Source organism: Rhea americana, unplaced genomic scaffold (genome assembly GCF_003343005.1).
Source record: "Rhea americana isolate MKP2758 unplaced genomic scaffold, rheAme1 scaffold_177, whole genome shotgun sequence".
Taxonomy (NCBI): Eukaryota; Metazoa; Chordata; class Aves; order Rheiformes; family Rheidae; genus Rhea; species Rhea americana.
In genome coordinates, this window is record NW_028185894.1 from 422,595 (window position 1) to 448,063 (window position 25,469).

General features: G+C 40.2%; 1 protein-coding gene across 1 annotated transcript; it reads left to right on the forward strand.

Moving 5' to 3' along the window:
• Nucleotides 1–903: 903 nt before the first annotated feature.
• On the forward strand, nt 904–20,542 carry CD200R1 (CD200 receptor 1). The gene is given in 7 exon segments (XM_085301483.1): nt 904–1,169; nt 15,361–15,669; nt 16,418–16,666; nt 17,476–17,569; nt 18,257–18,308; nt 19,626–19,697; nt 19,700–20,542. Coding segments are annotated over 7 exon segments (918 nt in total). The 5' UTR covers nt 904–1,081; the 3' UTR covers nt 19,754–20,542.
• The last annotated feature ends 4,927 nt before the right edge of the window (nt 20,543–25,469 follow it).

The window sequence follows — 25,469 nt, forward strand, 5'->3', positions numbered from 1 at the left end:
TTACTAATTTCTAGATCAACAGTAAATACTCAAGAAATAAACCAAAGTGCAAATGTGAATAGCACATTGAAAGCCACAGAACAGTGCAGAGAAGTGCTAAAATGTTAAACTGAATTTATACTATTAATTGGGAAAAATTCATAGTACTCTCTCCTGCACAGAACTGCAGTCAATAGTAAGAGTCTGAGACCAAGAAGATCCAGATGAATTTCTGCCTTACCTGATTATGCTGAGAAAGGAAGGGACRGGACGGGACAGAATGGGAAGGGAAGGGATGGGAAGGGAAGGAAAAAACAGAATCTGGAATGACTATAACAATGAGGAAGTGGAGAAATAGGTACAATGTTCTAAAAAAATCAAGAGTATTCTAAAAAAAWGTCAACAGTTTTTCAGTGAAAGGTGTGGACCAGCTTCAATATCTGTATTATTTCTGTTGTGAGGTAGGCAAAATAGCATTTTCTTTTCCCTTAGCACACAGTCTCTCCCCCAGGGTCTGGAAAGCTTTCCTGTTCAAGATGAGAACAGAGTTGCCAGTAGCTAAGCATCTGCTGAGGAGAAAAATCATTTAAAATGTCACTTRAAGAGAAGACTTAAAACTGCTTATTCTTTTCAGAGAGACATAAGGAKGAATTTTCTCTGAGGTTGTGATGTAACACTGGATAAAGAATGTTTTTCTCTAGCTCCCTGAGATTAAGATTTCCTTCTTGATATTAAACCCCGCCTTGATTAATCTTCCTTAGTTTTACCCCATCTGAGCTCTGTTGCAGGGTTTATCTTCACTCATCAGCCTTGTGAGAAGAGCCAATGAACGGAAGGCAGAGTTGTTCAGTCTGCTTCCTCAGCGTTCGCTTAGGCTCTCAGCACAGGAAGCCTAGTGCAGCGAAAAGTCAGAAGGAGGAACCTCTCCAGCTTTGAGGAGCTACTAAGTCAGGACCACACACAGCTAGAGTAGAGGAGTGGGAGAAGGAGAGAGAAAACGCTGATGCTGGCTGGTGAGGATGTACTGGCAGACAAGGAAAACTCCCTATGACTACTGCTAGGTTTGCAGTGGGATGGATGGAGAGATGAAGCTGCCTGAGCCATGAAAGCAGGAGTTGACATGAAGATTGCTGGGAAGATTGTGTGTGTGTCTCTGCTGCTCATCATTACCAAGCTCCCAGGAACAGAGGGTGAGTCTGACTGTTGTCTGGGACTGATCAGCCATCAGCGTGGAAAAGAGGGAAACGTACACTAGTATTTTCTTCCTTTAAAGGCTGTGCATCATGCTGTGCCTTTCTTTAGTTGCTGAAGATTATAGAGCATAATTAAAATAAGCATCTATTATAGCCACTCCTGCTCCTCCTTTCTCAGTGGTCACAAGGCTGCCAATCATCATCTCCATGTCAGCAATTACTTATTGACCGTTAGCTAAGAATGTACCATTTTTCATAGATAAAGTATTATTTACTCAAACATCTAAATYCATATCTTATGAGAACCTGATCCATTTAACGTATTAAAAATATTCACTAGAAAGTGTCTGTGAACTTGAAGTTTTTGGTCAGGTGGTCTGTTCTGGGTTTCTACTGAAAGAGAGGTGGCAGGTACTGTGAATTGGGCAGGCATCTCTTATGCTCTTCTGATGACTGTTGGGAGATTGCTGGTGTGTTGACAGTAGAGAACAGTTACTGGAATTTCCTTCTGAGGCTGATAGGAATGATTATCATTGAGAGCAGGCATGGACATTTGCACCAAAGACAGCAGCATACCTCACTYTTTCTAAACATTTAGTGCAGCTGTCTTAATTTTAATATATTCTAGCTATGGCAGTTAATGTCTCCTAGCCACTATCATTTGCATTTGTGGAGTTTGTGTTCTGCCAGACACCACACACCAGCCTAGGGACTCCCTAACATAGTTAGGGATTTGAGCAGCTGTTCCAAAACTATCCAGAAACCTAAACTATCAGCATTAAGTATGGAGGGAGAAGGCAGGTAGGTCTCTATGATCTGTATTTAACCAGGGACATCTCCAAACAATATGTGATGTGCATGCGTCCAAACCCATTATGGATGGATTGAATTAAATTGCATGGACATGAGCCAATCCRCTCCACGTGGCCAGAGAATTAGGAATGGTTCCTTGTTGAGCAAAACAGATGTAGCCATTGTCGACAATAAGGAAACATTGGCCTATTTTGGGTGATAAAGTAAGGGATCCAAAATGGGTACCTCAGTGCCATCCATTGGAAAAGTCTGAAATACCTGACAAACACCATTAAACTCTATGTCAATAACCTTGTAACAGGCACACTGCCCCCATTCTGTAGGTAAAGAAACTGTCTCAGCAGAATATTGAGGAATACGCTTAAGGTCACACATTTAGACTACAGTAGCAGCAGAGACAGTCTGCAATTTTATGTACAGCTGCTCAAAAAGTCAAGGTGTATGGACATGTCTTGAAAATGCAGTAGACTATGGGGATATCCTATTGGCAATATTTCTTTTAAAAATAGACTTTGTTAGGAAAAAAAAATCCAGTACCAGAAAGTTTTCTTTTTCAGACAAAAAGTAACTGGACTTTAACTTCTTGATGTCTTGATGAGTCAGTGGTATTCCCCTTCAAAGCAGACAACTTTCACCATAAAAGAAGTTGTTTATCCATAACCTAATTTAATGCTTGACACCCCCCCCCCAAAAAAAAAAAAAAGTAAGAAAGAGAAAAAATTTCATGGAAAATTTTTAGCTAACACTGCTCCTAAACATGTTTTCTTCCAATATTAGGATGGCTGTTCTGAGTAAGGTGTAGTGACAAGGTTTTCTCCTCACCGGCTAAATGTTTAGAGCTGATCCAGTGTGTGTGCTCTAYGCAGAGAACTTTAATGTTTTAAGAGGCTCAGAAGGAACTATACCCCTTGAAGACCTGAGCAAGCTGCTGTGAATGTAATGAGGCTGTGTAAAACTGTCCTGCATAACCAGGCTTTATCTGCATTTTCCTTAATATTTCCACTGTTATCTGTGTGGCTTGGTCAGTTTTAACAGCAGTGGAAGGGGTAGCTCAGATGCAAGGTCAAGATCATTTCATGACGGTCACATCTAGATCTGCCCCAAGCAGAGCTGGATGATATGCTATTGAATCTGCTGGTGCATGGTCTGTACTAACTACCCTTCTACCACAATCCTCATAGTTGCAGCAGTGGGAAAGACTCAGAATTAAAATCCTGTAAGTAAAATTTTAAACAGTTTCCTGGTTTAACTAAGCAGATAGGACACCTCAGGTGGTTGTGTCCATACTCTGAAAGAAAGAGGATAAGGGAGTGCAAGATCTTCCACGAGGGATTCACACAGCAAAGCTTTTTTATGGGAGTAACATTCACAACATTGCCCAAGTCCTCTGTCTGCAGTACTATCCTCAAATAATAGATAAGACCAAGGACTTCAGGTGGAGCTGCAAGAAATCCATTTTTGCTTGTAATGGGATATAATTCTCTGTGGTTAGTTCAGTTTTACTGATGGTAACAAATGGAAATCAATGGCATTGCATCTGCACTGCAGCTGGAGTCAGTGAGATGAATTCAAGTGAAGGAGGCTTACAGACCAACCTGGCTAGAGTACATGTTCTCATCCACATACCTTACTTTCTTGTATGCTACTGCTTTCAGTTAGCTTCTTTCCTTAATATAATTTTAAACTCTCATTCACTAGTGAACTGATGTTTTATTATCTTCTTACTTCCTCTGCCTCACTGTGTTGCTGTGCAGCTGCCTCTAATTTACTCTGTAATCTTGCTCCAACTATAAAATTTGCAGGCTAAAAAGCTATTCTGATAAACTTACATTTGTCTCCATTTCGTATTGCTCTACTGCTCCTCTGAATCTATATGCTGAAATCATTCTGGCTTCTTTTACACTAAAAACACATAAATCCAAACAACTTGTTTTTCTTGTGCAAATACTCAGAATGCTGTACTATTAAATTAAGCAAAGTTTTTCTAAGAAAACCTCTAAATTGCCCTCATACAATCTTCAAAGCATGTCTTGTGACATTGACATTAATATTTTACTTTTTTCTGGCCCAAACACAATGCCTGATGGTGTCTAGTTTCAAAACCTCAGAAACAGGGAAGTTAAGTTTGTATTTAGAGGCACAATCATTCCTAAGAATAAAGTGTGGGGAATCTTCTTATGTTGCCACATTTTTGCATTCAGTAAGAAAATGCTAGAAAAAAAAGGTATTACACTAAAGTTAATTACTAAACAAGATATAGCTGAGATTTTTAACCATATAAATGCAAGGTTGTAAGTGTGTTTTCACAGCGTCCYAGATCTACTTGTTTCACAGTATGAATTAAAGGAGGGCCTACAACACTTTGCTTACAGTCAATATTCTATTTTTGTTTAGAATACCAGGAAAATGCCACTTAAGCATAAATAAACAGTACAACATTTGTTTATTTGTCTTCTTGTAAGGAAAAAAARTTGAGCTCAGCATGCAAAACAAAATATGAAACACTCTGTTTCTATAGTGAGAAGTGCCCAGAAGGCCCTTTTTGTTACCCAGTGTTACAATTGTATTCTGAAAGAAATACTACCCAGTCTTCTTTGGCATCTAGTGTCAATCCCTTTTCTCCTCATCCATCACAGCTCACGTTCTGCAAGAGGAAGATATACTGCACTATACCAAGTTTAAAATTTACAGGAAGTTCTGCAAGATTATATAATTTTAACACCTACTTTAAACGCTGACCAATTCCTGCACTGAGGAAGTGTAGCTGTCTTCTTTCTACCGAGCASTGTTTGCATTCAAGCACAGCCCATTTATTTATGAGTAGCAACACAACCTCAGAAAGGAAYCCTAAATCACTAGATCAAATCACCTTCTTTTGTAGACATTGTATCATGAAACACTTTTCAAAAATAATTTGAGTACCAGCGTGAAAGCACATTAACCTGATTGAAAGGCTATTTTGGATCCTGATTGTGGCAAATACCTCATTCTAATTTCCAGTCTCACTTTGTTATACTTCTATTTTCATATTATTACATTCTGAACTGCTGGATTTCAGCTCATGTCTACTATTCCACTCATCAAGGGATGAGTTCATCTGGTTCTTTCTGTGCATAATTTCCATTCTTTATATTAATGATACCTTATACTTCCTGCCATAAAGAAATTTCCTCACACACTCCTAATACTGTGCCAGTGCCATGAGTAAAACCATTAAACAGAATTAATATAAAAATTGTCTGCTGATAAACATTATTAGCAATTTCCCTCCAACCTGACACCTCCTTTGAACACTGCCAGTGGCTTTCTCTTCTTGATCCAGTTCTTTATCCACCTTACTTTCCTCCAATTGACTCTCTCCAGCGTGGCATTCCAGTTTAACCAGCTCTCCAGACTGACATTGGTGATTTTCCAGAGGACACTATATCAAAACTTCAGCTCAAATCAGATGAGATTTAGCATCCATCCTTTGCCTAGAAAATCAGCTGTCTTGAATGACTACTTGAAAGGATGCCTGTGAAAGTTAAAGAGAATGTGAGGATCATGAGAAAAATAAGAACAAGGAACTGATAACTGCAAAAGTATATTCAATCTTGAAAGGGAAGAACACTAAAAACTTGGGTTCATCATTAAATTCTGTGAGTGTGCTCAGCTTAGTACAATATATAAAGCCACTCCTTGATTTTTAAAGCTTGCAATCTAAAAAAATTCCAGCCATGCTGCAGACACTTCATTTTGGAAGAGCAAGGTTTGCACAGAAAATGTGCCATTTTCAGTGTGTTTTAAGGTTACTCTTTGAGCTTGAGTGAGAGGACAGGAAAGAGATTCACACTGTGCAATTGACATAGTAATGGTGGCAGAAGAGAAACATGTTTAAAGAACAAAAGAAAAAGTTGAGTTTGAGACAGAAGGGAGTTTTTGAAGAAAGCAAAAAAGTCTAAATAGACTCAAATGGGAATAGAAGTTTTCAAAAAACAAGGAGGAATATGAATAATAGAGTGCGAGTGGGTAGCTAATGATAAAGGCATAAGCCAGTGCAGGTCTTACTGTGTCCAAAGCTGCCATTTTAAAGATATGGTCACAGTGACGAAGCTTGGATTGCAGCTCCAAGAGACAGAATCACATGAGCTAAAGCCAGCTAGTTCAGACGTTGCTATCGAGGGGTTTAGAGCAGGAGCTCTTACTGGGTCGGTAGAGTAGGTTTGCAGACCACACTGCTGTGTGCTGTTGTGGCTATGTTTTCAGATTAACCAAGCTATCACATTTAAAACCGTCAGTGCTCTAGCAATCCCTACCATAGCTCAAAGCAATTCTGTTTATGTTTCACTTTGTTCCAGACGAGCCTTGCTAAGTGTCAAAGGCAGTAGAAGGGGAAAACAGATGCAGAGCTTAACCTGTTATATCTGGCCTCTTCCAAGCATCCGGTACTGCCTTTTTGGTTATAACTTACTATGAGTCATATAATATATTCCTTACAAGATACAGTTAGTCATTTGCTTGTGGTATATCACTGTTTCAATACATTACTCCCCTAAGCTTAATATATCATGATCTGCTACATGTGGGGGAGATACATCAAAAAGTTGGGGTAGATTGTTACTGCAAGAAATAAAGACTCACTAGGATTATATTCAAGAAAGTAAAGCAGTCTCCTGAGTGCAAAAAAAGCTCTTTAAAACCTAATTTCTAAAGAAATGGTCATAGAACTTGAGTCACTTGGGAACAAGAAAAGGTTCTGCTATGGGTTAAAACCTGCTGTAAAAAATATCAGAGACTGGAAATCTTTCCTATTTGAAAGAAATCAAAAGCACTTTAAAGCTCTTTAGCTGTCTCTGATTGTGCACTGAAAATTTTAGTGGTTTCACAATTAAATTTTCCTGTTTTAAAATATTTCTCTCCCCTTTGACTGTGTAACAGGCTGAGAAACAGGAGAAATGACTAAGTAACTGACATGGCAAAGTGCCCCTAGTTATCCCCAAGAACTGTCAAACACACAACATAAACAAAGTGAAAAACAGCAAAGTATTTCCCCTCAATCTTTTTCGATTACAGTAATCTTAGCATGACAACGGTAGCCAACACGTTTTTGAAACACACATACGAACTGCTCAATTGACCATGTTTTTTCCTGAGATAGGATATGCTCTTTTGCAAATATAAAAATGGAATCCTCCATGCACTGGGATGTATGCTCAACGTACGGCTCGGGGGAGACCCTGGCTGACTACACAATACTGTTCGGACTTTCATTAGAGGAACTTCAGCTGAAGCTGAACTGAAAGCTTCCGACTATATCCACCTGTAATATCTGTCAAGTCTCCAAGGTGAAACCTGCTCACTCTGGATTTGTGTCAGTCACCGAAATGGGATAGTTCAGCTCGGAGCTGCGCAGAACTCCCTGATCGTGACTTGCCCATTTTCTACATCAGTGTGTCAGTACGCTTTCCTGGGCTCCCAGGCTCTGCTCCTTCTGACTAACAGAAAAAAAATGACTGTTATCTTCCAGGATCCACTCATTTGTGAAGAATAAGATTGAAAATGAGAGGTTATTTACAATAAATGTATAGATGTACGATTCTTCATCTCATCTCTCGTGTGTGGAATGAAATAGTTAAAAGTGCTGACATTTTGCTGTTGTCCTTCAGTTATCACTGCACTGAGATGAACTAGATAGCTCACACCTCTTCAATTCTCTTGTTCTTCACAGACCCACAGAGAGTGAGGCCTTTGCTGCACTAGTTATTGCCTTCTTCAACAGCAGCAAGCTCAGCTCAGCTCAGCTCAGCTCAGCTCAGCTATAAGATGGGATTTCACCTTCAGAGAAGTAGCGGTGCAGTGTACGGGCTTGTTTTGGAGCCTTCATTGGAATAGGTTAATACTGACACGCACAGCATATGTGCTCTGATGGTTTAGGTCATCAACCAATCACCCGTCACAGCAACTGACTTTTACCTATTTTACAGTACAGAAGCACCATTCCAATGAGCAAAGGTGCAGTGACAGGTCTGAATTAAAATGCCTGCAGCACTGAACAGTAAACCTAAGCATTCACACAGACTCTGCCTTTAACAGACAGTGGATAGGGGTTGTTTATTTAGTTTGTCTGGCAGCAGACACATGCCATTTAGGTTCTGGGAAATCCCTGGAGGGAAGGAGAGATGGTGTCTTCTCTCAGAGCTGCTGAACACATACCCCAAGAGTGCAGATTGGGACAGGCAGCAGAGAGAAGACAAAGAAAGTTGACTAGGAGACCCATGCAAAGGGCTTGGTTAGAGCAGAACCACAAGTCATAAAAGTGATGGAAAAGGTGGCCCAGAAGAGATTGTGTGGAGTCTGTGCACCCTGAGAAGTTATTGAAACCTTGTGGACTAGAAAAAAGGACTGGAGGAAAGAACCTATTTTGCGGGGGCACAGAGGGCAAGGAAGATTTGTGCTCGGGCCATTTTCTTTAACCAGCAGTTCTGAGTTCCCTAAAGAACTATCATCTCATAATAAATTGATACATGTGCTAATAAAAYGTTCTTCTAGAGTCTAGCAGACTTTCGATATGCTCACTAGAAAGAAAAGGTGTGGCATGTCCAACTTCAGCCCTTGACCGATATGAGGTCCTATCAGCATCTCCGCATTAAAGGAAATGTTATGGCTGCCAAGGAGGAACGGATGGGGATGAGGTTAATTTCCATGCAGAGAACAGTCTTTATGCTGGTGGATCCCATAGCTGTTTGCAGACTCATTCCTCGGCATTTACATTTTGGACTGTCTTTAAATGAAGCTAATGCTGAGGTAAAAAATAGCTACTCTTGAAATCTCATTAGACTATATTTTAACATGAAATAGAAAGAAAGGAAAATCTTCTTTCCCTATGAAACTATTAAGAAAAGGGCTAATTCTATTCTTTATGAATTCCTTTTCAGAAGATTCTCAAGTATTACCCAAGCCCAGCTCTATTTTGCCTGTGAGTCAGAAGATTTTAGCTCATGCAGTTCAAACTGAACTTGGTGCTATGCTCTRTTGTTAAAGGAAGCAGAGCTCACATTTTGCATACACTTTCTTGGGAGGATGGCGAGTATGCTGGAATATTTCTGCACCATATGATGATGTGAATGACCATCTACAGAAATGAAAGCCCAATAACTACCTACATGAATACTATAAGCCTGGCTACACTGCTTTTGGGACTCAGTCTACTAGCTCTCCACAGCACTCTGCTGTAATCACACACTTCCACACTTCCATGCTATCTTAAACCAGAAGAGGATCAAAATAGGTGCAAATTATATCTTCCTTCTTTACTATTTTCTCACTTTCTCTGTCTTCAACACAACAGTGGACAGACAGAGTTTTAGACTATTCTTGGGAAAATGTTAGCAGGGTCATAATATAAGACAAAAGCTTCTTCTAATATGTTTCTGTCCTACAGAGATAAAAATATACTCTGTTCCACTTTTAAGAGGAAGTCTACAAAGTAATTCAGAAATACGATTTAACCAAACCTTTCAGTATCTCCGACACACACATTCTTCTTCTCTAAAAGGGATCTAAAGACCGTATTTCTAGCAGCATATGTGAAAAAAGAAGCAAAGACAAGAAGAAAGCACCCAATCATATTCATGTTAATGCCACTTGCCTGCACTCCAGGAACAAAAGGACATATTAAAGTAAGAGCAGTTTATGTTATACTCGCAGGACCTCTCTGTAATGGCATGAGATCAACAACAATCAGGCCAAGAATATTTTTTACTGTTAATCCAATCTCTGTGAAAAAAATACCGTCTTGCTAAAAATCTTCTACTTAATAACAAGATCCAGGGGAATTCAGAATCCTTCTACAAATTTACTGTAAACCTATAATTGTACTTAAGCATGATTCATCAGATTTTAAGCTGACTGATGTGGCTTATCATTTTCAAGTGAATAATACCTGACTCATTCAGGAGAGAAAAGATGGAAGAAAAGTAGCAGAAAGCACCACTTTCACTCCTGCTTTCTTTCCAGTCTTGAAGCACTCAAGCCATTATTTTGGTGAAGTTGTGCATTGCGATAGGCTGCTTAAGAGCTACAGAATTGAAAGACAAGTAAAACGATACTGCCAATATATGTCAAAGACAGTGTATCCTGTTGAAYGTGGACAACTTTGTCGTTTCTGTGCAACATTTGCAAACGTTTTCCAAAGAAAAAATAGCCCCAAGGCACAGTCTGTGTGAATGCTTAGGTTTACTTAGTCATGTTTAGATGAAGTAATCCATACTGACCTTAATTCTATGACTCGGCACTCTGGGGCACTTGGTGGTGTAGAGCTGGGAGAGGAAGCACTTTGTTCTCCAATTTTCAGAGACATTCACAGAACTCATATCCAGAAGCCACGACAAGACGAAAGCTTCTTTCAGTTCCCTTTTGGTAATTTCATCTGAATTTTAAATATACACCTCATATTTTCAAAAAGTACCAGTTAGTAGAAAATATTTGTCATTTTAAAATATTTCTAGTGTATTAAGGTATCACAGAATACTGCTGGCAATTGAATTAAGAAAACAAAGATTTGTGTGGCCAGTGGCTATTTCGTATATCAGAAAATGGATTTTCATCCTCAGTGCTGCTTGGAAACATTAATCAATGAATCCTGCCAGTGCTGAGCAGCAGGATTTTATTTAGCAAAAATGGGAAGTGGGTGGCTTGCGTGAAATGTTACTCCCATCTATTTTTCCTCTTYTCCCCAGAACAAAACTCGTGACAGTTAAACTCTGATTTCCAAGTTATACAGCTGGAATAACTAATAGATTATAGCATCACACTATGTGCTATAGTGTAGGGCAATATTGCAGCTACATCTCCTATCAATATGCAGGAGCTAGGACTAAATGTGGAAAAATCTTCACTTAAAGGATACTTGATCCTCAAAATGAAAAGGCAAAAAACTTCTAAGGGAATCTTTAATTAGTAAAAATGCAGTGAACTGTGTTTCTTTTGCAAGTTATAAATAATTTCCCAATAACAGTTAAAAAGAGGGAAAAGTGGTTGTGCTAGAATGGTTTATTTAGCTGCATTCCATAAAATAATGAGATTTCAGACAATATAATTAAGAGAAAACCAACAGTAGTTTTCCTGGACAGACTGCTAGTAATGACTTCATTAAGAACTTGAAGTTGGTGCTCATTATGACTTTTGCTTAAACACTGTTTCAAACATTCAGGAGCTGTGCTTCGTGTTGTGCCCACGTTGTAGAACCCCAGTTGTAGGCAGGGCAATAAAGAAACACAGCAAGGTCAGGTCTGTTAGCTCTGAGGAAGATTTTGAGAAAAGCTTGATTAACCGCTCAAAAGTTTCACCTCCTAATCCTTTGCTTATTCCAACTGAACTTTCAATTTCTTCTTTAGTTTCTCTGCTTGAAGAGTTTGGGGGGGTTAAGCATTTTTTGAATAATTTGTGAAAAAAATGAATTATCAGCAACAAATCAAGTTGGTTAACTTCTGTTTCCTTTCAGATTGATGCATGATTTGAAAGCAGTACACTTATTTTCTCCTTACACACACGGCTGTCTCAGACTGCCACTAAAATTATTACCTTGCCCAAGCAAAGAGCAACTCAGGGTTCCACTAGAGAAAGAGAGCACTTGGAAATCAGTGGTTAATCTAATGGCCTCTCATTAGAAGAATAAAAGAGTAAGGTGCTAAAATGGAAGTTGGCTTGGACTACAACTGTGGGTATTACTTCCATTAATTCATTAGTTATGCCCCTAAAAGATTTTGAAAAAGAAAGGCTATTTATCTGTAACAGGTCTTCCTCAGAACTGGTTGTTTATACATATACATATACATATACATTGTGGGCTTTTTTTAGTTGTTTACTTTTTGCTTCAGCAATACCCAAAGGGCGCCTAAGTCTCACCTGCCACTCACACTGCTTTACAACCTGTGCCTCAGGCCCTTGTTTTTCTCAACCTCAAAACTGCCTCACAGAGGAAGGAATTGTGTGTGTAACTGTAGGCAACAGTAATGCACATATAAGCAACTCATTGTAAAGAAGAACAGTTACAAGTAACCTTTCTTTCATCTCGGAGTGCTTTGCTGCATGTACGTTTACTGTGAGTGATACCAGGCAGATCATACCCTTAAAGACAAGCTCCCAATGTGACTAGTTGAATCCAAACAAAAGAACCTACTCTCCCAAAGGTGGCATCATGTTGAGAGGCTCCACAGCAGAGAAGGTCAAGGAAATAGTCGAAGGAGTTGCGTGAAAGCACGGCAGATCTCAGGAATGTAGAAATCCGACAGCACGTGCCTGGGTGGCCACTTCATAACAAGATCTCACACAGTCAGCTATCCAGTTAGAGTGTCTTGGGGTTAGCTGACCCCATGGACGTATCAGCCAAAGATAGATGAAGAGTCCTGAGCCTGATCAACATAAAGAGAGCAAGTATGACTGATATTCAACATGTGCAAAATGATTCAGCTCTGAAAACTTATGGGAAAAAAAAATCCAGGTTCTGGCTCAGAACAAATTCAGAGACCTTAAGCAAAAATTTGAAGGCAGGCCTGAGTGTGTAATTTGCCGCGAAAAAATATAGCACACAGAGGGGTCATAACAGTGGACTGGCTCTCACCCCTCCACTGACCAATATAATAACTTCCAGGAAGGACAGGAGGACTAGGCCCAGGCTTTTCCAAGCACATATCTAGTTTCTTAGAGCCCATCATTCCCAGATCATGAGAAGATAAAGAAAGTGAGCATTGTGTCTAACTCTGCGCAAGAGTCACTCTTTAAAGCCCCGCAGAAGAGTCATTGTAATAAGAGGAAAAAATAAATAAATAAAGAGAAYATGCTTCCAAGCAAAAGCAAGACAGAATGCAAGAACAAGACATTCTCACTACTAGACAATCAACAGAGTTGATGTATCAACTGAATAAAGTTTCTCTGCAATTATCCTCACAAAGAAGAGAAATAGAGATATGGGCACATTTTACACCTTCACAGCTGCATGCATGGCAAACAGATGGGTAGGATTTACATACGTGTCCTGTGGGGACCACTGCAGTTAAAAAAGCCCTCCAAGTACAGTCATAGTGTGAATGGATATGTGCATAAAGATTCAGGAAAATGACAAGGCACACTGCCCCCGTAAAGCAAATCCCTTCCCTCCTGCACGAAGCTCCATCGTTCTTATCTGTGCTGTGGTCATGCCTGAGAGACCACAGATATGGTCTTTGCCCACAGTCCTGGATTTTGTACAAAAGCAGAACTAAAATTTGTTCAGTTTCCTGGAAATAGTAGTTCCAGAGAAAAGTCATTATGAGGTGGCCAAATGAAAAAGTCAGACTTCAACTATTTCAACTATTTCAACCCACAGAAACAGCCCTAGACAGTTCAGACACAGTTCTACAAGGAGTGGCAAAAGGGGTCACTGGTGAGAAGTGCACACAAATCCMGTCATCTAATGAATCACCCTGCACGCACTGCTAGTTTTAGTATGCAGTCGATACTTTTTCCACACAGACTGTTTGTGGCAATACGGAACCATGCCAGTTTATCTCTTTCTCAAGCTATGCCGTCCCATTTCTGACAAATTTTGCCCTCTGACAGGGAAAAACAAGCCTTTTTTATTTTTTTAATGGCCCACAGGGTAAAATTTGCTAAAAAAATAAGAATATTGAGTATGTGGAGATCTCTCTCTCCTCCTACATCATAAGGTGTCATCTTACACCACCTACACATGAAAAGGCTGTTATGGTGCAGAACAAGAGTACTAGGCAGATCACTAGAAGATATATGAAAGCAGGCAGAGTTTACCCCAAAGAATTAGTGTTGCTTTTCTTCTCCAGTGGAGGTGAGTCCTTATATGAGATTTCAATCAGCAGAACCCTCATTTCTGTGCTTAATATTAGGGATATGAAGAGTCCTAATGAAGTTCAATATTTTTTTGTCAATAAAGACAAACACTGCTGTGAAAGTGTAGCCAGATTTTGGCCATCRTGAAGATCCTGAATCCTGGCCTTTACATACAGATACGTGCCATATGTTAAGAGCAGGCACGCAGCTTCAAAAAGCAACCTACAGGACCTCATTCCCACCTAAGTTTGAACAATTAATTTGTTTTTCAAGAAGATACCTGCACTACTTTCTGGGATTAACCCATCTCCTCCCAGTTAGGAGAGACCAAGCAGATATAACTCCCTTCCCCCCTCTCCCCCCCCGAAAGCATCATTACTACTATCTGTCTTTCCCGAGGATTTGTCTACCCTGGCAKTCTTCAGGTCATCTTGTAATGTTGCATTATCTGTGAAGCAACTCCTTTTAAGACGTTATTAAAAGATCTATTATAGAATAACCACTGACTCCCATGCTCTCTGCTCTGGCCAAGGCAGAAAAAATGTGCCTCTCCTAGTGAAGCTGATGGTCACAGGAAAGCTATTGTTGATGCTGATGCAAAAGTAAGAATAAGAAAAATCCAGTATTTGATGCAGCCTTTACTCTGTACAACTCATTGGGGATTGAGAACAAGTTTGCTTTGACTGCTGTAATGCATTCAATATATCCACAGAACTCATTATAGGGACTCAGCCCTTGGATCAGTGTTGAATTTTTATGAGGGCTCCATGATGGGGCAGATTATGTGCCAGTAGGCATGAGAATTTTAATGTAAGCCCAAAGCAGTCAAAAGTCACACATCTAGAAACCCAATAAGAGAAGGAAAAGATAATATATTCAGCTAAGAAAGAGGGTAGGCGTGCTTACTCTACTACCCTTCATGAGAGAAGTTACCTTAAGAAAATGGAAAATCTTCTTCTGTGGTATTGGAAGATGAGATTAGTTTGCATCCCTGATATCTTATCAGAAATGTSGAAACAGAAGACCTTTCCAAAGGACGATTGCCAGCAGAGAATATATCCCCACTGAAGGAGCAGAGACAAAGTAGGTTTCAAATCTAGAAAAGGGGCAACTGTACATACAGAGTATGACAGAGATCACAGCTGCCTAAGGTTTATGAAAAGCAGGAAACTACTGCCTGCATAGTGCCAACAAGTATTTCAGCAGTAAGAAGCTCACTGGATGATTTGTCAACAGAAACATATTATCCAGCTGCTCCCCTGCTTAAGCCAAAGTGTAAGATCAGAGCACTTCTCCATTACCTGTCTGATCCACTAAGATGAGCTCCAGTAGGGCATTTACTGTTAGTTTCGAGAAAGTGGGGTGTGATAGCTCACTGGCTTTATAATCCACAGCTCTAATCCCAGATTACAGAGAGCTTTTGGGTTGGCAGGCAGGGCCTCACTCAGGAGCATAATAGTGCAGACATTTCCCTGTGAAGCACAGACCACAACTCTAAGGTTATGAGTAACATCCTCAGGCACATTTTCACATGTCTTTCTGTCTCCTCCAGGGAACATCGGAGTGTCAGCAGCAGTTGGTGACAGCTCTGTGCTGATTTGCCCTAACAAATCGGATGTAATTATGGTGACCTGGAAAATAAACCCCAAGACAGGAGGCCACTGCACCTTGGGATACAGGGCTGATCTGAACCAGACAAACAGAACAAACTGCACTGAGAACACGAGCTGGAAATCAAGACCAGATCATGACCCTACCCTTCAGATACAGCCAGTGGGAAGGGCCAGTGAGGGAAATTACACCTGTGAGATGGCCGCAAGGGAAGGGAATTTCCACCTGACCTACCACTTGACTGTGTTAGGTAAGGGACTCCTTCCTCATTTTAGTTCTCCAGAGAATCATATCCAAGCCTGGACAGAGGAAGCTCCTCTCTCTCCCCAAGCACAGGAGGAAGCATGCAGTAAGAAGAGCATTGCTGCTGGGGCAAACTACAATGCATTTCATTTCTAGTCCCTCTGTTTCTCCCCTCTCCTTATTTGCCAAAACTCTTTTCCCTTCTTCTGACCCCCGTTCCTCTGTGCAGTTAGAAATGACAGGTATGAAGAAACTTCCAATGTACTGAAGAAGGATTCTGCATGTCCATCTGGTTCTCCTGTAAAGTCAGTTAGTAAGATGCTACTGCTTTAATATAACTAACGTGTGTCAGAGTAACAGTTCCAGCTACTGTGACATTCTCTCAAACATGGGATGGTATTACCCAGACAGTAAGAATGGCCCAATTTCCTCTTATGCTGTCATTCAAATACATTTTAAACCATGCACACTTAGGACAAAAGTCTAATTCAGCCCTCTATTTTGCATCATTCCTTACTTCAGTGTCCAGGGATACTTTCTCTAATGGTACTTGACTGGGGCAACAACGCTGATTCTGGGACGGTTGTCCCAGATGAGAAAAGATAGATGATCTTTGTGACTTTGGCACATGTTGGTGTGATAAAARGGCACCTTGCACCTTATTATTCTCTTTTCACTGTGTTCATTTTGGGTGAGGAATAAAAGCATCCTATTACAACTGCAGCAAACTAACTCCCCTTCCCAATGCTTCACAGTCCCCCCCAAGCTKACTGCGTACTGTGACAGCCGTGGGAACCCTGTGTGCAAGGCAGTGGCGGGGAAGCCAGCTGCTCAGATCCGGTGGGTGCCAGAGAGCAACTCCAGCCCTGATTGGGAAGACCATGGTGACGGGACAGTGACTGTTCTCAGCACGTTCACAGGAAATGGCACCGATGTGAATAGCACAACCTGCTTTGTGTTCCACCCAGCTATAAGGCACAACAAGTCAATAGCCTGCCTCCCAAGTAAGCTTCCCTCTATGCATTCTGCATTCAAAATCTCAGTAGCCCTCTGTTTGGACTCTTGCTCCTTCTAAGGGGGGAAATTTATAAAAGCTATAGAAACCTTCAGTGAAGTCCCATATAGACAAGAGTACCATCCCCAACTGTCTTTGCCCGCAATCATCACGAGCATGTTAGTGTTCCAGACACCATTTCCAAATGGCTTTTTCCCTAAGAAATATCTCTGTAGTTAAGTCTGGTAGTATTCTTTTGGCAATTGGAAAGCTGTTGGAAGTTGACTGACAGCTGTCATGCTCTTACTGTTAAACTAAGCTGTTGGAAGCTGAACATCAGCAAAATTTGTTGAGCTGCAAAGGCAAGGTCTCCTCCTTAGACTGTGGAAAGAGAAAGAAGGAGAACTACTGTTAATTGGCCAGCAGAAACAAATAAATCACTTCAGCCTGTGTTGTGAATGTACAATAATTGACTGTGTGACATCTGGTTTTTGTTTTTTGCCTTTTTTGCTTTGGAGAACTACACGAGTTGCAATACTAAGATATGCTGAGTCCTTGCAGGGAGATTGAATATGGCCCAGAGGATAACAGATCTCAGTGTCCACTGTAGGATTTTGGAGCTCTGCTTTTTTTTCTGTCACAGACTCCATTTGGGTTTCTCAGACAGGTTTTATTACTTTCCTTCCTGCCAAAGGGGATTATATTTATTTTACAGGCAGGCAGAAAATTTATATGCTACAACAGCTTTAATCTCATACAGATAGAGTAAAGAAACTGATCAGTGAAAAGACGTAACTGAGACTGACTTCTTCTGTTTAGAGAACTTTACTCCATATACCGCCATCATTCCTGGTTTCCTGGGCACTGTCATCTTCATCGCTCTCATTTACTGGTTTAAGTTCCGTGGTGACAGGTATGTATGACAGAGTGCTAAGGAAAGCTTGCCTAGAGCTGCGAGAAATCTTAAAGTACTGATGTCATATGTCTCGAAATCATCTGATGGAGTCACTCTGTGCTGCTATGAGTAACTGAATTTACTAGATCAAATATTTCTACTTTACACTGCAGTCACTTTGTACTGCACTTGTTATCCCTGAATAATGCATCTGACTGAGAAAAATGTAGATGGGCAAGGGTTGGCAGGGGCCCTCACTGCATTGCCTCCAGTACTGAAGGGAGCTCTTCATTCTGACAGGAAACTCAGAGAGTAAAGCTGTTCATCAGATACTGTGTTCCCTCTAGCCCCTACTTCAAAACTGCTTTTTTCCCCATTCTCCTCCTTCAGAGAAGAGATAGTTCAATACAGTTTCACTGAAGGAAAAATTTACCTTCAGAGGACTTTGATTTTAGTCTTTTGCTTCCACTTTGTGCTTAAGCTCCCAGGAACACCAGAGGAGACTTCCCAGCAAAGTCAGGGTGCCAGAATTTCAGGATCAAAAGTCAAGGAGAGAGAGGCACAAGAACACTTTTCAGCTTTATTCTTGATGGCAAAAAAGAGAAATAGTTCATGACCTTGTGATCAGAGAAGGTCAAAAGCCCCTCTAGCCTGATCTAGTACTGAGGAAGGAATTTGTTATCGTGTTTGTTTTCTTTTTCACAGACTGTGCCACAAAAGCAAACCTCCTGAGACCACTCCTACACAATCCTCACAGGTAAGGAGACTGATACAGCTTAGACGATCACCAAATCAGGGATCTTCTAGTATCCCTGAGAACACGGTCGCTAAAGGCAAACCATTAGATTTYTACTCTCTGCTTTCTGCAGCTGCTGCTGTGTCTTATATGTTTGTYCTTAGCAATGTCTCAGGAGAAAACAGAGCCTATCCTCACCATAATTTAGAAATGGAGCAAACACTAGAGGCATTTTCCAAGAGGAAAGGCTCAGTAACCGCCATTGTTTATCTCTGTAAGGAGCAAGTCCCACCACAACTCCCTGGTCATATCTGATGCACTGACCACAACTATGCTGCAAGAGATCCTTGGGGAGGGTGGCTATATCATGGGTAAGGGAATATTAAGAAAGCTACAAGTAAATGAAAGGATCACTCAAAAAGTAGACAGATTTAAACCACGTACATCTATTATGTCCAGAATGATAACGTGTAAGCTTTTAAAACCACTTGCTCTCTTGTATGATCAATTCACAATCAAAAAGTCAATTGTACTCAAGTCAAAACATTTTACAAAACAATGTCTGGGATGCTGAGCTGCAAGTTAGGGGACATTCTTGAAWTTCCTAGGCTATTACAGGCCTCCTGTGTAACTGAGCGATTCACTCATCAGCTTTGTGTCTCTGTTCTCAGTTACCAGATATAAATAATGTCAATTCCTTGCAAGCAAGTTGTGAGACTATTACCATGTGAGACAKCTATACTGTCAATGTCTGTGTATCTACAGAAGACACTAGGCTGAAATTCTGTCACTGGGTTAAAAGAATGCTTCAGTTTCAATTTTTGAAGTAACTTGGTCAATTCTAGCTATTCTTGCCCCTCCTCTTCTGCTGTCCGACCTCCCAACTGTTGCTGACAGACACAGCTCACTAATGCAAAATGATTGGTTCTTGCTGGCACATCATAAAACTTTCATTAGTATGACTATATATTGAGATTGTAGTCTAATGGTGAATCAATCGTGGTCAGAACCCTAGTGTGTTATTTGATCCTTTTAGAAAATGAGATCCTAATCCAAAATTTTGCAGGCCAAAATGAATGAGGGAGAAGGGTAGGAGGGAGAAGAGGAAAAGGAAGCAGACGAATTAATACCTCAGTTTTACTCACCAAGTCTTTGGCAAAAACAGCAATACAGGTACTTTAGCAGAAAAAACAATACAGGATTTTTTTTTGCATGCATGAGGAATAAACATAGGAGCATTATTTCCCAGTTACATTGTTCAGTTCAGATGAAAGGTTTGCAGAGTCTTGCCAAGCTAAAATATTCATTGCACTCAGTTTTTTGGTTTTGTTTTGCTAGGATGACTCCATGGAGGTGGAACCTTATACTACTTATGTGCAGAAAGAAAATGTAATATACAGCTCAGTGGAGCTGTAAATCTGACAGTGCAGCAGAATCTTCCACAAGGACTATTACCAGTCACATGAATGATTCAACAACACTGGAAAGGAGGAGAGACATTTTACAGAAGAGTGGCCACAGGAAGCATCTTCTCAGGGGATTTCTTCAGAATTTGAAGCAAAATAGACCACCAGATCTCTTCAAATACCTGTGCTTGCTGATAAGTCTGTACTTCATTTTTTTTTCACTCCTGTTTTGCACCACTTAAAATGATGCTGGGAAAATCTGACTGACCTCATGCCATAGCTTTTACTGGCAAATCTCCTGTGACCAGTCTTGTCTTTGGCATTTTTACCTCAGGAATCCTACTTTTGTCAGTTACTTCCAGGCATTACTTTGATACACTTGACACTATATTGCACATATTTGGGAGACAGGAGTGTTAAGTCTGAGCTAAAATGAAACACCCTCCAACCAATATCCACTTTGTTCTAATTTATAAGTTGCTAATACAATGGCTCTGAGTATTAATCATCACAGAATAGCTCAACTGGCAGAAGTTATCAATAGGGAAGACCTTTAATCCCTTGGTTTTGAAAATGGAAACAAGTGATGAATTTACAAGGTCATTCACTAGAAAAGAGACTGACATGTTGAATTAACCTCTTCGGTTCATGTTCAGTATTTYCCCTATAAGCCTTCATTCCATATTTCACATTATCCCTATGATTACATTTCCTTAAGTTTCTCCAAGGAGGGGTGTTACTTTCTGTTTTGGAGTATTGGCATTAGTATACTGTATAATAATTATATTAATCAAATCCAGTAAGCTATTTCTAAGAGAAACTAACAGCAAATATTTCACAAAAAGAAACAAGTTCCAATATTCTCTATAACAGTGCAATAATGTACAAAAGGGATAAAATGCATGCTAATTCTAGTCATATTTATTTTAACTACCACAACTGAAGATATTTTCATTCATACATATAGATCTTTTCTTGACTCTTAATATAGTCTTCTAAATATACTTGCAAGTTCACTTTGTTGTATGTAAAATACCTTATATATCTCAATATTTTTCCTGTTAAGGTGACTTCTTACCTTCCCAAAATGTCTTTTGGGAGTAAATCAAATGAATTAAATTGTTTTCAATAAACTAAAAGCTTTTAAACTTTTGGGTTGATTACTTACTAGCTAAAGTGTGAACTAACTCTCCAGTAAGAGTAGAGATACATTGTAAATCTCTGTTTACTACCTTTTTTCTTCAGTATTTTAAAAGACTGACAGAGTACTTGATCTGATGGTAGAATCACAAGAACTAGATTTTTCCTTTCAACAGTAGAAATGTCTTTGATACACTTTCCTCTAACTCTCTTTTGAGATAGTCCCTGAAGGCCATGATCCAGTGCTWGGAAAACACAGTTTTAAATTTATTATAGTTCTTAAATGTGTTGCTCAACTAAACCAATACAAACAGTGTGCATCTCACGCTCCCAACTATGAAATAAGCACTTCTGACCTGATCATGTCTGCATGCAATTATTACTCTTCTCTGTTTCTTTGTGTCATTTTGGGACAGAAGAGAACGAAGCTGAAAACTGTATTTAAAGCACAGAATATCAGTCAATGACAGACAGAAAGTTTTAAAGGAACCTCATCTTCCAGTTACTTACGAAGGGATAGAGCCAGCCAATTCACGTATGATCCTGACCTGGACTTTGATAAGTTGCTAAGCAGTTGCTTATTTCCTTTGCCCTCTACTTTGTTCCACAGTTAAGCCTGCCATCAGGCGGGCCGAGGCAAGGAATGGCAAGGATGCTGATGGGGGCATGCGTGTCTTTTGACACAAAAGAGCCACCTAGCTAGAATGATGAGGCAGCCAGCACAGCAGCTACTCCTGCCCTTTCATGTAGACAGGAAGGCTACTGTTTCTGTGCCTAAGTGATTTGCATAGCCAAGGATTTAGCCACATCCTTTGCAATAAGTTGCAGATCATTTGTCCATACTTTGTGACTGTGATAAATGCATATTAGTTAAGTGTCTTATGCACACATACTTGCACAAATGCTCTTTGTTCCTACCAGCAGAGAAGCTCTGGAGCAGCGGCTCCCTCTCTGCACTCCTCTTTCTCCCTTGGAGTACTTGCTGCTACACCTCTCTGCAATGTGCTGCTTCTGTGCAGCAGCCATCCTCCATGCAAAAGTGCTGTGTTCACTGTTTCTTAGTGGCCAGGCAAGCCTGCTCGCTAAACTCCCTAGCATGTTGCAGAGTCACAGGAAGAAGACAAGCAGCTTCTCARCTGCTCCCATAAACAAATCTTTTGGTTTTGACCACATTTATCAATGCTATCTCTTGCTGCAGCATTTACTCTTGCTTAATTTGTATCTCCCTCCTTTGCTGCTCTATTTTATCTTTACACATACAGTTCAGGTTCTTGACAGTTTACAGCTGCCATTCCTGCTCTAATCAGGCAGCTAATAATCACAGTTATTTTATGACTACAGAGAGCCCCAGACACTGAGCTCACATACACAGCAAGTCAGTGGTGTATGTCAGTCGATGTGTTGTTGCACATCCATAGAAGAGCTGCTCGCTGAGGTGCAGCAGGCCTCCTTCAGACTGAGGGCCTGTGCTTTAAGATGGCACTGGCAGTACTGCAAAATGGGTGTCCTCAAAGTCTTGAGACTGAACACAGTTTCTGTGAATACATCACTTACCGGGCCTCTCCAGCCAGGGATTATTTCATGGGAACAGCATGAAATAATTCCTCACCTGCTACAGCAACATTAAACTTTGCTAAAACACAACTTTTAGCACAAGGCCCTTGTATCATCACTTACCTACTTCACAAAGTTTTYCTACAAATAGAATCTATTAACAGTGCTGTTTCAGGTATTTCCCCATTTCTGGATCCTAGTGGGTTTCAGGACAGACAAATACACTTTCCTGCCAGAATCACCCAGTCATATTTGTAGATTACTACTCACGGTCTGCATTGCAAACCTTCTGTCCCTGGTGAATTACCTGGTTCTGTGTGTGGCTGCTCTGTATTCTGCTCAGCTTACTTCCAGTTATGAATTAAAATGACTTCAACATCTTCTATTTTTATCATGCTGGCAGTAGAAATCTAAGTTTTGACATTAGAGCTGGGTGACTTTCACAGGAACATTGACATAGCACCTCCCTCTAGACACAGCAGTGACTTCATTACACAAATCTAGAGAATGAGTGTGTTGGTGAGGGAATGTCAAAGAAGTAACTCAGAAAATATTTATTGAAAACAAGTTTAAAAATTCTAAAACTTTTATAAGCAGAGTAAGAACTGACTCTAAGAGTCACATTTAACTGGTAGAGAAGTGAATGCAATGAATTTAGTCATAACCAGAAAGAAAGTTCCAAAATACATTTTCACAGAAACAAGCTATGCCGTCAGACCACGATCAATTCACAGAAAGTACCGAGCAAAGAATTTTCACTACTGAATATATTTAAGAAAGGCTTTCATGGTTTAATCTGTTCTCCCTTGCATTCACTATTKAGAAAGCATCTATCTCTGATAGACCAAAGATGCCAACTACCTTTAGCCACATGTTAAATTATAAAATAATTACTTTTATTTTAAAATAGTTTATCTTATGCTTTTTCTCATTTACATGTCAGATGAGGCAGTCCTTTGTCAGGAAACCACATAAACACCCAGGAAGGTTCCTCACTATTTTTCACCAGTGTCTTTGTTAAACTTCTGTGGTGACAGCTGTTTAATAAAAATTACATTGTTTAGGCTGTTAGTATGCCGAAATTACTGGTCATTCCACAGGCCATAGTATTTTGTCTTTCCCTTAGGGTGTCCGTCATCTGCCTCTATCAGCATTGCCCCTTGACAATTAGTAGTTAAAACTGCATGCATTACAAGTCAGATGTCATCTTTAGGGTCTGAGCTGGAAAGCACTTTGTATAAAGGGATYTTAATCCACAACTTGGACCTCAACACACTGTGAAAATGTAAAGACACAGAATCTGAAAACYGAGCAAGATGTGAAGTTTGTAAGTAAATATTATGCCGTATATTATCCAGTTTACTCCAGGAGAGATCTGGCTTGCACAAAAGCTTCCTCATTGATCACTACACATAAATTTTTCCATACAAAAAGAAAATTCACACTTGCTTCTGTCCCCCATCAKTTCTGTTTGGAAGCTGGATCATTTCACAGATACTGGATATTCGTGCTAATGCTACACAGCAGTATTTCAGTCTGAGATGTCAAACTCATACCACTGCACTTTGCTCTGATAGTTTTCCTCCTTGTGAGAATGCATTCTTATTACACTGTGTTGCCAGCCACACCTTTTACATATTTACTCTCTTAATTGCAGTCATTAGTGTCTAGGGGTTAGTATTAGCTTTACTAGTCAGTGAACTGTAAAACACCCGTATATTAACGAGCCCATTGCAAGGAGATGCACATTGGCAACTTTCTTGTGACAGTACCAATCTCCTTGCTGCAGGGCAGCTTGCAAAGAAAGACACCCAGACTCTCAGACCTAGGGGTCTGAGGCTGTGCCCATCTGAGGTATGTGGATTTTCCTCGTATTTACCAGCAGGTTTACTACAGCTTATCGAAGTGAGCGAACAGCAGGAGCCCTGTACCCTCTAGATTGAACGCTCTTTCCCCTTATAACCTGTGCTTGCCTAACTGAAACCACTGGCTTTGTGCTGTTGCTGCAACAAAGCTTGATCRTCTAGGATGAGTTAGAGTGGAGTAGTGCTATTATTCTTAAGAGGGGAATCTAACATTGAAGCTTATCCGTAAAAATTATTGTAGCAGAGTATCTAGCAAGGTACGTTCTTTTGATGCCCTGTTTTAGCTTCATTTATCTTGATCTTCAGCCTCCCACAGCAGTTCAGTAAGGCTGGTGCTGATATGTCACTGTGGTAAATTGTGGGAGACAGGGAAGAGGGAGTTCACAGCCTTCTGTACAAAGTTATAAATTTGCGTCTTCTCGATCAAAGATTCTTGGGTTTTTCCCTTCACCTCAAAGGCTCTCATATTTTTTTCTTTCAGCAACTTCAGTTGATATATCCTGAGAATAAGAAACATTCTAGCTATATCCAGATGAAAACAGTTATTCAGGAACATAAGTTAAGACCTATTATGACCACTAGATGACGGTTTCACCTCACACTAAGAAAAATTTGCCATATGGGAAGCATTAGTTCTCCACATACTTTCCATTGGATTTGGTATTACAAAAGCTCTTTTTCAATGTGCGAGCCTTCATTTGTACCRGGATTTCTCCAAAAACCACATTTCCCTGTGCAGGGCACTGTTGAGCAATAGTGGTATATAAAGCAATACTAAGGGAAATCAACAAAAATTAAGATGATAAACACCAAAGACTTCATTCAGAGATGGCTGGAGGTATCTTCAYGGTATAACAGAAACTGTGCAATGGTAAGTAGGTTCTGAGGGGATACAGAGGAGAATGGGGTAAAAAAGTGGGAGCTCTAGGGTAGCAGAGTAAAAGACAGCTTGGGGAGAAGATGACGGAGTAATTAATAAGAATTCAAAGGACGGCAGGTAGGAACAGGAGTTCCTCTCCTTCTCTGTCTGGCACTCCATCTTCTTAATTGGAAAGCTCCTTCTTTTCCTCTTTAGTATAGGAATCCAAATTAGTCTACTATCTCAGGTTCACAGAGCAGTTAATTGCCTCCTGCAAAACCTCCTGTTCCCAAACCTYCTGTGCTGCTGTTGCAGGAAAGCGAAGTAACTCAATATGGGATCCCAGCAGAGAGACAGC